General features: G+C 46.2%; 1 protein-coding gene across 1 annotated transcript in view; it reads left to right on the top strand.

Annotated features, from left to right (window-relative positions):
- Positions 1-10782, top strand: part of CLPB (ClpB family mitochondrial disaggregase) — a 183775-nt gene extending 172993 nt beyond the window's left edge. The window contains exons 10-16 of the mRNA XM_066367494.1: positions 668-712; positions 1080-1241; positions 8203-8359; positions 9152-9225; positions 9375-9494; positions 9704-9808; positions 10203-10782. Coding sequence (XP_066223591.1) covers positions 668-712; positions 1080-1241; positions 8203-8359; positions 9152-9225; positions 9375-9494; positions 9704-9808; positions 10203-10451 — 912 coding nt within the window. The 3' untranslated portion in view covers positions 10452-10782. The remainder of the gene's footprint in view (positions 1-667; positions 713-1079; positions 1242-8202; positions 8360-9151; positions 9226-9374; positions 9495-9703; positions 9809-10202) is intronic.
- Positions 10783-17203: the final 6421 nt, after the last annotated feature.

Raw genomic sequence — 17203 nt, 5'->3', positions numbered from 1 at the left:
CTTCCTCCCAGGGAACCACTTTCTTGGAAATCACCCCAGTCTCAGCAGTGGGGAGAGAAAGGCTACAAGCTATGTTATGAGTGACTTTTAGATGAAATAAGGAAATGAAATAAATAAAAAGGTTTATTTGTTTAAAAGAAAAGTAAACTAAAAGGGGCATGTGCCCACACAGACCTGCAAAGGTGAGGACACCATGGAGCAGTCTGGGTTCTTGTTGCTCCCTTTCACGTCATCACGATCCACACCGATTGTGGCTGGCTTTGTCCATGTCTCCCTGCCCCACTCAATGGGTGCCCCTCAAGGACAGTGACCAAGCCTCGTTCACTGTTGTAGCTCCCATGCCACACACAGGATGCCCTCAGGAAATGTGGAATGGGTGGGAAATTGGGTGGATGACGTAATCAGACTGGTAGAAGCCTGCCTGAGAAAAGAGACTTTCTGGGCAAAATTTAGAAGGGCAGGGACTTGGCTTGGGTTCGTTAAGGTAGGGAGTGGAATCATGTAGGGAATGACAGGAAGCAAGGAGCCAGAAAGAATGTATCATAAGATGGGATAAAAGATCCTTGAGTTGATATGGTCTGAAAGCTTAAGGCATATTGTGATGCTCTCCGCCCTAACCCTTCCTTCTGCCTTCCTGCCAATTGGACACCTGCTTGTTCCCACACAGGGCTTCATCAGGCTGGACATGTCTGAGTTCCAGGAGCGGCATGAGGTGAGAGGGTACTCAGGGAAGCACGGTTTGGAGGGTCTGTCGGCATGACTACTGGGATATTCTGATGTGGCTTGTCATTTGGGCCTGAGATCATTCCAACAGCCTTAGGATTTGTCCTTTGGGGGCATGTGTGCAGCAGAGTCACTGATGTGTTTGCATAGGATTTGCTCTGAAGAATAAACATAGAAATGATCTATCTGCTGTCCCATCATGGCAAGATTTCTGTCACCCCAGGAGACAGCCTGACTCTCTTTGTTGTGACAGACAGGCTTAGTACTGTGTATAAAGTCGTCTTCCTATGCATGCCCCAAATTGGAAACTAAAAGCATGAAAAGGCCTTTATAACATGTTTCTTCTCTTCCCCTAGGTGGCCAAGTTTATCGGATCCCCACCAGGCTACATCGGCCACGAGGAGGGTGGCCAGCTGACCAAGAAGTTAAAACAGTGCCCCAATGCTGTGGTGCTCTTTGATGAGGTGGACAAGGCTCATCCAGATGTGCTCACCATCATGCTGCAGCTGTTTGATGAGGTGAAAGTCAGCTTGGGCTGGAATGGGGGCAGGGACACCTAGACGTATGGGGGTCTGTAAACCAGTAGGAACCAAGGATTTAGGGGCCTATCTGATCATTCCTCAACTTGCTGCTCCACCTGTGTACATTAGCAGATGCGGCTTCCTCCTCCTCTCTCTGGCCCAGGGCCCAGGCTAGGCACCGAGGGAAGACCTGCACTGCTCAAGAGATGAAATTTTGTCACTTCCCAGGCTACCTTCCAGAGATAGTGGGGCAGAGGTGCCAGGATGCCAGGAGAGACAGACCTGAACTTGTAGTTCCAGCTCTGTTTCATCTCTAGGCATCAGAGACTTTGTGTGACAAACAAGAAGGCTGGATCCCAGATAAGCTCCGAGAACCTTTCTGGCCCATGGAGTTCTGAGGAGCTCCAGGCTCTTCACAAATCACACACACACACACACACACACACACACACACACACACACACACACCCCGCGTGCACACACACACACATACACACATGCATACACAGGTGGAATAAGTTCTGAGTGAGAAGAACCCCCTTTTATTCAGTATATTATATGTACTATGCTTGTGCTAAAGACTTTACAGATGTTACTGCTAATCATCCAATAGCTGGGCAGAGTAGAAACAATCTCACTTTTTACAGATGAAGAAATTGAGGTTCAGAGATTAGAAATGACTTGCCCCAGGCCACAGAGCTACTATGTGGAGGAGCAGGATTGGGCTGCAAATACATCTGTCCCTGGAGCCCAGCTCTTTCCTCTGTGCCTTTCCTTCCCTTGAGCTGGGGAGGGAGAGCTTATGATTATGGAGGGGCTGACCTCCACCCTTTCCAGTGGCCACAGAACCAGGATGAGGCTTCTCTTCTGCCCCATGCAGGAGCTATATTAGCCAGCACGTTGCCAAACGGAATCCAGCCCATCTTTTCCACTTAGCCCCCCAACCATGGGGAAACAGGAAGGGGTTTTGCTCCTTATGTCACAAGTGCACTAAGTGAGGTGCATGAAGAAACTATCCTTGGACCAAATAGCAGACTAGGTACCAAGCCATGAAGACCCGCATTCAAATGTCCCACAACTTCCCACCACCCTCCCTGCCTAGCCCAGCATCTTTGTCCCTGGCTCGAGTTTTATTGTTATCTTCCTAGCCCCTCAGCTACTCCCTGTCCCCAGACCCTCTGCTTTGGAATGAAGACCAGTCCTTCAAATGTCACTCAGTTACACCTCTGCTCTTAGACCTCCTGCTCTGTCTGTCCCAGCCTCTTGATGGGATTCAGATATTCAGCTCTGCACCAGACCCAAACCTGCCCTCTGACAGCTCCCTGTCTAGTAGGCAGGTGGGAAGGAAACATGATAATATATAGTTAGTATTTTTGCACTGTTCTAAAAGTTTACATGTATCGGTTCCTATAATCTTCCCAACAATCATATGAGATTGTTGTTATTATTGCCTCTATATAACAGATAGGGAAACTGAAGTGAGATAAGTAGTTCACCCATAGTCACACAGCTGAGAAGAGGGAATCCAGGTTTGAACCCAAGCAGCCATATGCCCAGGCCAGTTGGCTCGGTGGTAGAGCGTCGACCCGGCATGTAGATGTCCCGGGTTCACTTCCTGGTCAGGGCACACAGAAGTGACCATCTGCTTCTCCACCTCTCCCTCTTCTCTCTCTCTACACCTCTCTCTCTTTTCCTCGCACAGCAGCCATGGCTCAATTGCTTCGAGTGCATCAGCCCCGGGTGCTGAGGATGGCTCTGTGGAGCCTCTGCCTCGGGCGCTAAAAATAGCTCAGTTGCGAGCATGGCCCCAGACAGGGGTTGCTGGGTAGATCCCGGACAGGGCACATGCAGGAGTCTATTTCAGCTCTTCTCACTTGGAAAAGAAGGAAAAAATAAATTAAAAAAATAAAAGAACCTAAGCAGTCCATCCAGTTCCAGAGCCTGCAGCTCAGATAATAACTTCCATGCAGCCAGGGTCACAAGAAAGGCAGATCTGCAGGGAAGCAGTCACAGGAAGGGAGAATCCAGCAGCCTGTTGGCCTCTGGCATCCCTGGATGGCCTCCTTGGTCCAGAAGGATGGAAGGCAACTGCTGACTAGAATGCCATTGGCCCCTTGTGGAAGCCCTGCCCACCCTTCCCCTGCTGCTGACTCTCCATGACTGCATTTTGGGAAATTGATCATTCTTTCTGCAGCCCCTACTAGCCTACTGCCGTTTCTGATGTCTATGCCCTTGGTTCCATTGACCAAAGCTGCCATCCAAGTTTAAATAAATCTAAGCCAGACTTATGCGTATGTGCCCCTCGAGGACAGGGACCTCATTGTACTCCAACCATTGCCAGAGCCCACAGCGTCAGGGGAAGTGCTCTATTGGCTAACAATGTGGTAGTAATTCAGTGAAACTTCCAGTGATCAAGTGTTTGCCAAGGGAACAGAGAGGAGGAGGGCCAGCAGAAGACATCAAATGAGTAGAAGCACAAGGGGCATGAGGCAGCCTGCTGTATCGGGGAGCACCGGCTGTTCAGTGCTACTCAACTGCAGGGGAAGTGAGGACAGAATGGTGGTGATGAGCTGGGTAAGGTAGACTGGGGCCAGTTAAAATGCCAGGCAAAGGAACATAGATTTAGCTGGTGGGTCATAGGGAGTCTTTAAAAGACTTTAAACAAGAGAGAAACATGGTCAGATTTTATAAAGTTTTTGTCAGCAGCTGTGAGACGATGGAAGGAAGAAAGAGGCAGCAAGGAGACTATTGAAGAGTTTGGGCTAGAGCTGAGAGGCCTAAAGCAGGACCGTGGGATGAGGAGGTCAACTGTGCAGGACTCGGTGACTGCGTAGGGCGGGGCGGGGCGGGGGCAGGCATGATGAGTGGCAGGATTTCTGGCCTGGGTGACTGGAGTGATGCTGCTGCCATCAGCTGAGGCAGGGAATGCAGGAGGGTGAGCAGCAATTGGTGAGGAAGGTGAGAAGCTGAGTTTGAAACTGTTGAAGGTGACACCTGAGGGACAACCAGACAGAGTTGTCTAAGTGCATTTATCTGTTGGAGAGGTCTGGAGCATGGGAGAGGTGTGGACTGCAAATAGAGATTCAGGAGGGCTCCAGCGCAGAGAGGGTAATGGCAACCAAGGGAGGGGAGAGTCTAGGGTGCGGAGAAGAGGCGAGGGCTAAAACAGAGCCTGCCACCTGTCAGAGTCAAAGGAGAACTTGGTAGAGAGGTAGTAGACAAAGCAAGAGACTGAGCCAGTGTGGGACGGAGGGGATACAGACAAAACACAGGCCCTGCCTCAGTGTTCACGAATGAGTGGGGCAGGCGGGCGACAAAAAGCAGTTCGGCCCGCTGTGGCAAGTGCTGCCCTAGGAGAAGTAGCAAGTACTGCAAGCTGCTAGGGCACCTGATCCAGTCTGGGGGCCTGAGGGAAGTTCCTGTCCTCACCCAGCCAGTTCTCACAGCCCTAGACCCAGAAAAGCAGGAGCCTTACTGCTCTCACCAAAGCACCAAGCAGGACTAATGCTGGTCACCTCCCAGATGACCCTAGAACCTACGGCACAGGGCCAAAGTCCAGGAAGAGACTGGTCCCCAAAGAGCCCATCCTCTGCTCCTCTTCAAGTATAAAAGCAATGGGAGAACAGCCCCTAGAGCCCTGGGATGAGTATCTGTGCCCCACCCACAGTGTGTACCCTCCACTCATTGCTAGGAGGTGGGCAGTGGCAGCGCCCCTTTGGGGACACATCTTTATTGCCAAGGACTCTGAGGACAAGGAGACATGAAGTCACCCTTGGGTCAGTTATACACAGCACCTCTTCCCCTCCCCCAACTGGGACCCATCCTCAGGCCCAATGATGAGCAGAGTTTTGATCTCTTGAATGAAATTGCCACTGGTTATTGCTCTGGCCAGTATAGCAGTGTGTGCACTCAGTCCTCAGGAATGAGCTCTGCAAACAGTGTTGTATGCACACACTTGGGCACATCACACACTCACACAGACCTGGTCCCCACTAAGGAGTACATTCATCCCCTTGCCTGATCTGTGGTGGCGCAGTGGATAAAGTGTCAACTTGGAACACTGAGGTCGCCAGTTTGAAACCCTGGGCTTGCCTGGTCAAGGCGCATATGGGAGTTGATGCTCCCTGCTCCTCCCCACTTCTCCCTCTCTCTCTCTCTCTCTCTCTCTCTCTCTCTCTCTCTCTCTCTCTCTTTCTCTGTCTCTCCTCTCTAAAATAAAATTTTTAAAAAAGAATAAGTAAAAAATAATTTAAAAAAAAAAGACTGTCTGTTTGTGCCTGGCTTGTGGTGGCACAGTGAATAGAGTGTCAACCTGGAATGCCAATGTTGCCGGTTTAAAACCCTGGGCTTGTCTGGTTAAAGAACATATGACACGCAAGCAATGAACAACTAAAGTGAAACAACTATAAATTGATATTTCTTGTTCTTCCTCCCTCCTCTCTCTAAAATCAATTTTAAAAAATACATTTGTGGCCCTGGCTGGTTGGCTCAATGATAGAGCATCAGCCTGGCGTGCAGGAGTCCCGGGTTCGATTCCCGGCCAGGGCACACAGGAGAAGCACCCATCTCCTTCTCCACCCCTCCCCCTCTCCTTCCTCTCTGTCTCTCTCTTCCCCTCCGGCAGCCGAGGCTCCATTGGAGCAAAGTTGACCCGGGCGCTGAGGATGGCTCTGTGGCCTCTGCCTCAGGCGCTAGAATGGCTCTGGTTGCAACAGAGCGACGCCCCAGATGGACAGAGCATTGCCCCCTGGTGGGCATGCCGGGTGGATCCCGGTTGGGCACATGCGGGAGTCTGTCTGATTGCCTCCTTGTTTCCAACTTCAGAAAATACAAAAAAAAAATTTTTTTTTTAAATACATTTGTGCACTTGCCTTCCCTCCGTCCCACCCTGAAGCAGGGTCTGGAGAGTGACCATGGACCTGGATCTCAAGGCCCCTTTTGAATAGACTCCCTTGGAAATAACACTTTCTGAGAAGCCTGTGCCAAGGACCAGTGTAAAATGAGTCTGAGAAGCACCTGGTACCATGCCCAGCATGCAGTTGGTGCCCAGGTAATGCACATTCCTTCCCATACTGCCTGTGAGGACCAAGGCTAGCTGCCATTGCATTGGTTCTGGAGACAAGGGCTGATGACTGTGAGAGAGGCCAATAGGGAAAGGGAAGCACCTGAGGGTTGGTTATGCGCTGAGGCAGGCAGGAGCCGACAGGTTGAGGTCAGTGACCTCTCCCTCAGAGCCTGGCCGGAGCTCTGCTTTGTAACCCAGAGGAAGTCCCAAGCAGGTCTCCCTGTTCCCACGCTTGTCCCAGTTGCTTCTCTCCAAGGATCAAAGTATGCAAACTAAATTTGGCAGAATTCTGAGAAAATTTTATTTAGGAAAAGAAAATTTCTTGGAACCTCATTTATCCGGCACTGTCAGTGTGACCTCAGTAGCCAGGTGCAGAGTTAAGAGCCCGAGCTCTGTGATCAGACAGTTTGAACCTCAGCTGTAGAATTTACTAGCTGTGAGACCTTGAATATTTGAGTTACTTGACCTTTCTGAACCTCATTTTCTATGTAGGGGTTGTGAGGATTTAGGCATTCAGCACCCAGGTACTGAACACTTACCATGTGCTAGACACTTTTCTAGGACCCAGTGAGAACAAGATGCAGCCTCTACCTTCTTGGAGCTTCTAGTGAACGGAGTGCAATAGTGCACAGAAAGCATTGAGCTGGTCCCTATGGTGGAAGTACCCATCAGTGTCCACTGCTTTTACTCCATCAGTTCCTCTCATTGAGGCCCTGATCATTGCTTTTGTTCTATAGTGCTCACAGAATTGGGGGATATTTCAAAATGAATATGAAGTGATTAAAAAAAAGCATTTGATTTTTTTATTAAAGAACATTAGAAAAGCAAACAAGTCAAAGAAAGTGGTTCAATTATGCAAATGAGATACAAAGCCAACTTTTATTTCTTTGGTGAAAATGCACTACCCAAGAGGCTGAAAGTACCAGAGTATCTGCATGTTTCCTGATCCCCTCATTTTTGTGAGTGGTGTAGATGACTACAAAGTGGGTGAAGCTCCTTGCCCTTCAACTAAATGGCTCCAGACAACTAACCTTTTCTCATTCTTCTATATCGTCCCTCTGCTGTTGCTTCTTTTCTCTTTCCTTGGTGCATTTATATCCAGTATAGATGCTTTCTTCTGTGTCACTCCTAGAAAGATCTAAAGAGGCTAATGAAACTTCTTAAGTTGGGTAAAGGAAGAGCCTTATTTTCTATTCCTCACTGTTAGGCCAGAGAATGGCTCCGAAGATGCAGAGATGATACCTATTTCAATTCACTTTATTCATTTTGATCCAACAAATATATTCATTTGCTGCAGTAATAACAGTTCGGGACATTTGTGTAGTTTTAATAAAGATAGATTTGGAAAAAGTAAAAAAGAAAGAAAAACATACGCACAGCGTGGTTAACTAAGGAACTTTCTCCAGTATGACCGTATCTAGTCTTCTCAATGGCCTGGTAAAATACCCTCCTCTGAACTCCTACAGCAACTTAGTCTTCCCCTGTCATAGCACATAATGCACTGACTTGTCACTGCTGGTTTCCTGAGTGTCAGTCCTTCACTAGGCTGGGAGCATGGCGAGGGCTCAGTGAGTCCCCAGTGCCCCAACACAAAGCCTGGCTTAGATGGGCTTCGAGGAAAGAGTGTTGGATGGATGCATGTGAAATCAAGCAGGCTTCTGGGGGCCAGCGATGACTGGGACCCCAACTGATGACACAGCAGATGCAGTCTCGCCTGCAAGTGCTTAGTATGTGAGTATTGCAGCCCAGGGCAGTGAGAACAGAGTTTGGAGAACCCAGGGAGCCAGCAGCTGACTCTGCCAGGGCTGAGGGAGGCACAGGGGTTCTGGCGAGACCTGAAAGAGGTGCTCAGTCCTATAGATCCCTAACTGTGCAGTCACTGTTCTTTCCCAGGGCCGGCTGACAGATGGGAAAGGGAAAACTATTGACTGCAAGGATGCCATCTTTATTATGACCTCCAACGTGGCCAGCGATGAGATTGCACAGCATGCACTGCAGCTGAGGCAGGAAGCTTTGGAGATGAGCCATAACCGCATCGCTGAGAACCTTGGTATGGAGCATGGCCTAAGCTGTCAAGGCAATGGGGCAAGTGCCCGGGCCACCAGCACATCTCTTGGGGCAAGGGTGGCATTGGGGTCCTATGCCTTCGTGAGGGTCCTAATAGGCAGTTCTATCTACAGCTGTCAATGACCAGACACCAAGTACCATACAGATAGTGGAGGGAGAAGGACAAGTAGTGACCTCACTTCCTCAGTAGAGACCCAAGTCTTGGGCAACAGGACAGTTCCAGACAGAGGAATGGACAGAGCCACCTGAGAGTGAGGGGCCAGGAAGAGGCCAGCGTCTTAGGGGACTGAGGAGGTCCATACTTAACAGATAGAGATGCTTTGGTGCCACAAGGGGACAGCAGATCAGAAACTGTGTAGAGGTGGACACAGTCTTTTTCAGCCATGGAGCCTTCCTGTGGAGGTGGGCTAGAGAGTGCAGGAAAGGAGGAGCGCTTCCGACAGAAGTCTGTCGCCCTCCATTCGTAATTGAACCCTCCAGCCCCCTTCCTCCAAGTTAGAACTCAAGTCTTGATCCTAACTCTCCCTCACACAACTTCCACCCTAAGGAGCCCCAGGCTTTGTGGGAGCTGGAAGGGCCTCAAAAGTACCCAGTCCAATCCTCCCACTGCTCAGGTAAGAAGACCAGGTCAAGGCCCAGAGAGCCTAAGACGTTGACCAGGGTCACGCTGAGGATAGGAATAGGGCTGTTTTCATGGATGGGGTCAAGGAGCAGGCACATCTTCCAAAGTCTCCTGGGTGTGGAGAGTAGGTAGTTTATGATTCTGTTTCCACAGGGGATGTCCAGATTAGTGACAAGATCACCATTTCAAAGAATTTCAAGGAGAATGTGATTCGCCCCATCCTGAAAGTAAGAGGTCTTTGTCCTTCTTGCTGGAGCCTTGGGTGAGGGGAATCCTCTAAGCCATCCTAAAGCTATTGGACCCATTGGGGTCCAATAATTGCCTTTACCCCCATCTGAGTCACTGAGCTCACCCCACCCTTTACCTGGCCCTGCAGGCTCACTTCCGGAGAGATGAGTTTTTGGGACGAATCAATGAGATTGTCTACTTCCTCCCCTTCTGCCACTCGGAGCTCATCCAGCTAGTCAACAAGGAACTGAACTTCTGGGCCAAGAGAGTAAGAGTGGTTCTGGCCGTGGGTGGAGACAGGATATCTGCCTGCGGGGAGCGTTACATCCCAGAAGGAGGTGGAGCAGGGTGGTGTGGGGCCAGTGGCCCTGGGGCACACGGTCTCTGTCTCTCTCAGGCCCAGGCCTCAGGCATGAGTGATGAGAGATGGAAAGCAGGGGGCCCTATGCGGACACATTTCTATCTGACCTTTCTCAGGCCAAGCAAAGGCACAACATCACACTGCTCTGGGACCGCGAGGTAGCAGATGTGTTGGTCGATGGCTATAATGTGCACTATGGCGCCCGATCCATCAAGCATGAGGTAAGCACAGGACCCTAGAGAAGTGAGGCATCTACACCTCCCTCCCTTATACCCCCAGACCCAGTCCCTGAGCTCTCACAATCGTTCATATCCCGAGTAGATGTCCCTATAGAAATAAACACAAGATGATCAAGTCAAGCCCTATTCTGGAGAGTAACCAAGTAGGAATCCTACCAGGATGGGGAACTGAGTTGCAAACCTCAGAAACTGACATCACTGAGTTTTTTTAGCACAATCCCACAAGCTGTTTGTTGTTAGCCCTTTACAGATGAGAAAACTGAAGGTCAGAGTAAGTACTTGTCCTAGCAGTAAGTGATAGAGCCTGGCCTTCAGCCTCAGGCCACAGGCTGGCCCAGGCCTCAGCAGTGACAACCACTTTGCCTGCCATCTGCAGGTAGAGCGCCGTGTGGTGAACCAGCTGGCGGCCGCCTACGAACAGGACCTGCTGCCAGGGGGCTGTACTCTGCGCATCACTGTGGAGGACTCAGACAAGCAGCTGCTCAAGAGCCCTGATCTACCTGCACCCCAGGCTGAGAAGCGTTCGCCCAAGTTGCGGCTGGAGATCATCGATAAGGACAGCAAGACCCACAAACTGGACATCCAGGCTCCATTACACCCTGAGAAGGTGTGCCACACCCTCTAGCGTCTACCTACCTTCCTGGTGCCCTCAACGTCCAATAAAGGCCCCCTCAGCTATGGCATGGCAACTGACCTACCTTCCCCTCATACCTCTTGCTCCTCTCCACCCAACCTAAGGCCTCTTACCTTCTCACAGCCTCTGCAGGACCCCACATTCCAAAGCAGGAGTGCTGCCCTCCCCTGCCTCCTTTGTGGTAGGTCCAACACTTGCTACAAGCCTCCAGAAGTGGAGCTACCCCTCCACCCTCTTCAAGGCAGAGAGGAGGTGGAGGCTCTTACCTTTGTCCTTCAGCATGATCCCATGCCCCATCGTCTCTGCAACTTTATCTGTTCCCTGGAAGCTCAGAAGTGTGGCAGCAAAGAACAGATCTGTCTGGAAGAAGGCGGACTCTGATCTGCCACCGTTTTTTGGCCTTCAGAATGTCCACAGAGAATGGAGAGAAAGTACAGAGGCCCAGGCACAGAGGCTCTGCTCTTTAAACTATAGCTACCTCTTTCACATGCCCTAAATCCCAAGGGGAAGGGACCCACAGAACCCTTGCCCCTCCCACTGCCATATCATAGCTACTGTTTCTCCTCACCCGTCTTCTGGAGTCAGGCCATGCCAGGTTTCTCCAGCCAGTGGAGCACACCTCTAGAAAGAAGGCTGCCTGGGTCACCGTCCCGGCCTGCTCTGGGACTAGACAGTAGCACCAAATGACCAAGTAAGTTCAGCTCTCTGGGGCCTCCTTCAGGAGACTTAACAACATAGACCCGAGGCAGCTGTAGGGGAAAAGATGTAGATCATGGAGTCTGCCTCAGCCCTGTCTGCAGTGCTGTCCCAGCTAAGTTAGCCTGGAATGAACAGCTCTCCCATGCAGTCCCCGTGTTCGTCACTAATCAGAAGGTCTGCGCACCATCCCCAGTGTTTCCGCCTCAGCTGGCTGGGCCTAGCAAGGCCTGGCACATCCTTGGACATCATCTACAGTAGCCCGCATTGATGACCACCCCATTGCCCTCCCTGAGGGGCTGTTTTGGAACCCTGCTTTGGTGTTCGTTCATCTCTTTCAAGAAACAGAAAGTGAGGGCAGGAGTCAAAGTCCCTTGGGTGATGGAAGAATATGAGAACGTGGTAGGTTTAAGGCACTCCTAAGCCAGGACGTGGGCTCCAGCAGATGCCCCAGCCGTCCTCAACCGGCCCCTCAAGGAGCTGTATCTGCTCTCTACCTCAGTGACTGCTGGGGGTTTTCTCCTTAAAATAATTTTAGACTTACAGAAAGTTGCAAAAATACTAGTTACTGTACCCTTACACCTATCTTCTCCTAATATTAGCATCTTATAAAATCATGATGTAATTATTAAAATGAGGAAATTAACATTGGTTCAGTTCTACTAACCTGTGGACATTCAATTTTGCCAGTTGTTCACCACCAATGTTCTTTTTCTGGTTCAGGACCTAAGGCAGTCCTGAATTTTGCATTTTGTCCCCAAATTGCATTTCATTGTTATTGTTTGTTTGTTTGTTTGTTTGTTTGTTTGTTTTGCGAGAGGGAGAAACAGTAAGGGAGAGAGATGAGAAGCATCAACTTGTAGTGGTGTCACTTTAGTTGTTCATTGATTGCTTCTCATATGTGCCTTGACCCAGGGGCTCAAACTGAACCAGTGACCCCTTGCTCAAGCCAGCAACTTTTAGTCTTCAAGCCACCAACCGCAGATCCTGTTGATGATTCCGCACTCAAGCTGGCAACCTTGAGGTTTTGAACCTGAGACTTCAGCCTCCCAGGTCAATGCTCTATCCACTGAGCCACCACCAGTCAGACTATTCTCAGTGCTTCCTTCCTCTCCTTCAGCCTATGATAGTTCCATCGTTCTTTTTTGCCTTTCATGGCCTTAACACTTTTTTTTTAAGTAAGAGGAAGGGACATAGACTCCTGCATGTACCCCTACTGGGATCCACCTGGCAACTATCGTCTGGGGCCAATACTCAAACCAGTTGAGCCACTGACTACGAGAGGGGAAGAGAGTGAGAAGGGGGAGAAGAGTGAGAAGAGAAGCAGATGGTTACTTATGTGTGCCTTAACTGGTGATCAAATCTGAGACGTTCGTATGCTGGGCCAACACTCTATCTACTGAGCTAACTGGCCAGGGCTTGACCTTGATACTTTATAAAGTGTTGAGGCCAGGCCTTGGTCAGTTGGCTGAGTGGTAGAGCATCAGCCCTACGTGTGGAGGTCCTGAGTTTGATCCCTGGTCAGGGCATACAGGAGAAGCAACCATCTGCTTCTTCACCCTTCCCTCTCCCCTTCTCTCTCTCTCTCTCTCTCTTTCTCTCTTTCTCTTTCTGTCTTTCTCTTTCTCCCCCTCCCACAGCCATGGTTTGATTGGTTCAAGCAAAAGTTGGCCCTGGGTGCTGAGGATGGCTCCATGACCTCACCTCTGGCACTAAAATAGCTCAGTTGCAGAGCAACGAAGCTGCGGGCAGAACATCGCCCCTTAGAGGGCTTGCCGGGTGGATCCCAGTTAGGGCGCATGTGGGAGTCTGTCTCTCTGCCTCCCTGCCTGTTAATTAAAAAAGAAAAAGAAAAGAAATGTCCAGGTCAATTATTTTAAGAAATGTCCTTCAGTTTGGGTTTATCTGCTGTTTTCACATGATTAGATTGAGGGTCTGCATTTATAGCAAGACAACCCCAGAAGTGATGCTGTGCCCTTCTCAGTGCCTCCTGGCAGGGCTAAAGTTAACTCTGATCACATGGCTGAGGTGGTGTGCCAGGTTTCTCCACTTTAGAACTACACATCTCTCCTTTGAAATTAATAAGAAGCTTGTGAAGAGATACTTTGAAGCTGTGTAAATGTCTTATTTATCCTTAGACATTTACCCACTTATTTTAGCATCCATAATGGTGCTTGCTTACAGAAAGTATTAATGTTCTATTTGCCTAATGATGATTTTCTATTTCCTTATTCTACCTATTTTATTAATTGGTATCCTACTGTAAGGAAGAACTATCCCTTTTCCCCCATTTATTTATTCAATAATTTATTTGTATCAGTGTAAATTAATGGATAGTGGTCTTCTTCTATAGGTTATAATCTAATACTAATAGTTTATTTTGTTGCTCCTTTAGGCCTGGGTTTGGCCATTGGGGACCCTTTCAAGTCGGCTCCTGTATTGTTTCAGCATTGCCCCCAGCATTTTCTTTTTAGCACTTTCTTACTTTCTAGCACAAAAATGTCCCAGACTCACTCATATTTTTCTTATCCCAACCCTGACATCAGCCATTTCTTCAAGCAGTGCCTGGTTCCTTTAATTCAAGAATGATACTTAGAAACCAAGATCTGGGCACTAGATGTATTCATTGTTACTGGAGTGTCATTGCTTCTGGGCCCTTTCAGCACAGAGAACTAGAAAATATATGTATGTATGTATGTATGTATGTATGTTAACACACACATCACACACATCTGAATTTATTATGTGTATCTGTGTATTATTAAAAACCATGAGTACATATTGATACCTACAGTTCCAATTTAATATCACAGTTTGTGACTGCCATTATTGTGACTTCACTATTCTTTTTCTTCTCCTTCGCTCCATCTCTGTTCTTTTCCTTTTATTCTGTTTAGTGTTCAGATTTCCCTTAGTGGTTCGAATTAAGTCAGTGAGTGACTATCCTCTGTGGGACATTAGTATAGGATAAAATTCTTTTGCCTGGCTGTCAGTCCATTGGTTCCATTAACTATTGCCAGGAGCAATAGGCATATAAATCAAAACCAGATAACTTTTATACAAGAAAACCCAATGGCCACCTTTCTGAAAGGAGGGTAGGAGGCAGGGTAGACCCTCTGAGTCTGAGGAACCTAAGTGTCACTTGTGGGGATTATTAGACATCCTTGGTGATGTTACACCCCTGTCTTATACTTTCTTAGCACTCTAGCCAATACTCAGTTCACTTACATTACTAGTTTTAAGTCTGTCTTTGTCACTAGAAGGTGAGCTCCAAGAGGGCAGACACCCATTTGTTCAGCTCACTACCCTGTTCCTAGAAGCTGGCACAGTGCTGGGTATTTAGGTGCATGGTCCCAGGACAGGACAGTGTTATTTGTTCACTAAGCATATTTACTCATCATGTGCTTGTGGCCAGTCAGTAGAACCTGCCGGATGAACCGTGAGTGAACGAGGCAGAGTGAGACCCAGATACCTTAGTGAGTATCCTGAAATGCAGAAGGCAGGACTAGGAGGTGAAAACGTAACACCAGCACCTTTATCGTTCAAAAAGAATAACTCAAAGCTGTGTACTGATTGTTTTAGAAATTTAGAAAAAAATGCATTTAAAACATAATAATGTAGGAAATGGGCTAATAAATATAAAACCTGAAGTTAATGAATTCAGAAACTGAAAAAAATGAGGGATAAATAGCCTGAACTTTATTATTGATATATATGGAAAAGTACACATATCACAAGTATATAGTTCAATTAATTATCACAAAATGAACACCTAAAAATAGGTGAGTTGTGATTTTTAACATACAAACTGCTTTAGACTGTGGGGAAAGATGAAAAAATGATCAATGGATTTTTAAAGGCCAGTGTAAGAGATTAATAGTCAAACCTGATAAAGTGCCTAAAAAGAATGCCATAACCTAATTTCACCTATGACTGTAGATGCAAAAATTCCAAATAAAGTTGAATTGTATACCAGGATAACGTAAGATTTATTTCAACAATAAGCCTCAGTATCAGGAAATTTATTAATGTAATTCACTACATCAAGAATTTGAAGATTATTTAAATGTCTATAGGTAAGACATTTAATTTTCTTATTTTGATAATTATTACATGATTATGTAAAATATATACATTGAAGTAGTTAGAGATTAAAGGTAAAGACAATTTGCAAATGTTTCAGGAATCTTTATATGTACAATACATATACCTATGTACACAATAGAATGATAAATACATTTGGGAAATCTGAGTAAAGGCTATACAGGAACTCTTGCTTTTGCAACTTTTCTATAATTAAAGTCATTTCAAAATAAAGCTTTTTAATGAGAGGAGATAATTTTATAAGTATAGGCTGAAAAAGTATTTGCTAAAATCTTACAGCTTTAAGTATGATTTGATAAAATTAAAGCTCTAAGTAAAAGGAAGCAAAACCGCATCAAAAAAGCAATAGCAAACATTTTTAATTATAAGTACTAAAATTATTTCTATTAAAGTCTGAAATAAGACGATTCAGCATTGCTTTGAAATTTCAGGTGAAAGCAATTAGGCAAGAAAACTAATTCATGTAAATATTGGAAAATAATAAATTACCTTGATTTTCCGATATATGACTGTATTTGGGAAATCCAAAAGGCTACAGTAAAACCTATTAGCATTAATAAAGAAGTTTGGTATCTAAATAAAAGATAACTGTACAAAAATTAATGTTTTTTCTATTCTAGCAATAATCAACCAGAACAATACAAGGAAAAGTATTCCATTTATAATTGCAACAAATACATATTTTCTCATATATATATAAAATACTTCTAGGAAAGGGGGTAAAGAAAGCAGATAGCAAGGGAAGGGAAATGTCACTGAATTTTTACACTTTCAAATTAAATTTTGAATCATACTAATGTATTACCTTTTCAAAATTATATAGTACTTAATAAGTTTAGCAAGAAAATAAAATCATCAAAGGGCATAATACTAGATCTGACATATGAAAAGACATACTAGGCTCTTGAAAAAGATGACAATATCATTATAGTGTCAATTCTTAAATTAATATATAATTCAATGCAAACCCAATTAGACTCAACAGCATTTTTAATTTAATAAAATTGATGTCATATTACACTAGAGTGTCCAGAAGTGAAGCCATATGGAGCTGTTTTTTTCTGAATCTAGGCTCTCAGGAGGTACAAGGTGCTACTCCTGTCAGTAACTCCAATCCTATATTGATAAGTATGCAAAGTAGAGAATAAGTAAATTTAGCTGCCATATTTTAATTTTATAAAAATTTTTCCTATATTTTAATTTCAAGCCAGCTGTGTTGAACTTATTTTTTCTTGGTTGTACATTTCAATATTCCATGTTTGAGGTGGGAAGGGAGATTACCTGGAACCACTCTGTGTATATTAAATGTCACCTCAACCATTGTGCATAATGCAGTCAAAGGGTCTTAGGTGGATGCTGATTTTATTGTCAGACTTAGGAAGTAAGTCCCCACTGTATCTCTGTGATCACTTCTCATCATTCTCACTTAAAAAAAAATAATCAGCATTTTGACTTCAACTATTTTATTGCTCTCTCTCTCCATGACTATCCCTCATTCAAGGAATATTTTAGCCCTCATACCACTTTCTCTCTTCCCCAGCACATCCCATCATTCTTAGTGGCTTCAGCTTCCCACAAATGACTTATCCGTCACCCTGTTTTTCTCACATTTAGTGACCTTTTTCTGTCCCTGCTCACTTTATTCATCTATGCCATAGCCACATTCTAAATTTCATCAACAGTAAGTATACTTCCTCCAAAACTCCCATCCTCCTCTGGCCAGTTTGGTATCCAGAATAAATAACTTTTATAACTTGGCATTAAAAAGATGTCCTAGTTCAAAAATGGGGAAAGGGTCTAAGTAGACATTTCTCCAAAAAAGATACACAGATGGCCAATAAGCCATCAATTAGCCACCAGGGAGATTCAGATCAAAACCACAATGATATATAACTACACAGCCACTAGATTAGCTATAATCAAAAAGGTAGACAGTAAGTGTT

Source organism: Saccopteryx leptura, chromosome 1 (genome assembly GCF_036850995.1).
Source record: "Saccopteryx leptura isolate mSacLep1 chromosome 1, mSacLep1_pri_phased_curated, whole genome shotgun sequence".
NCBI lineage: Eukaryota > Metazoa > Chordata > Mammalia > Chiroptera > Emballonuridae > Saccopteryx > Saccopteryx leptura.
This window is presented reverse-complemented; position numbering and strand designations above follow the sequence as displayed.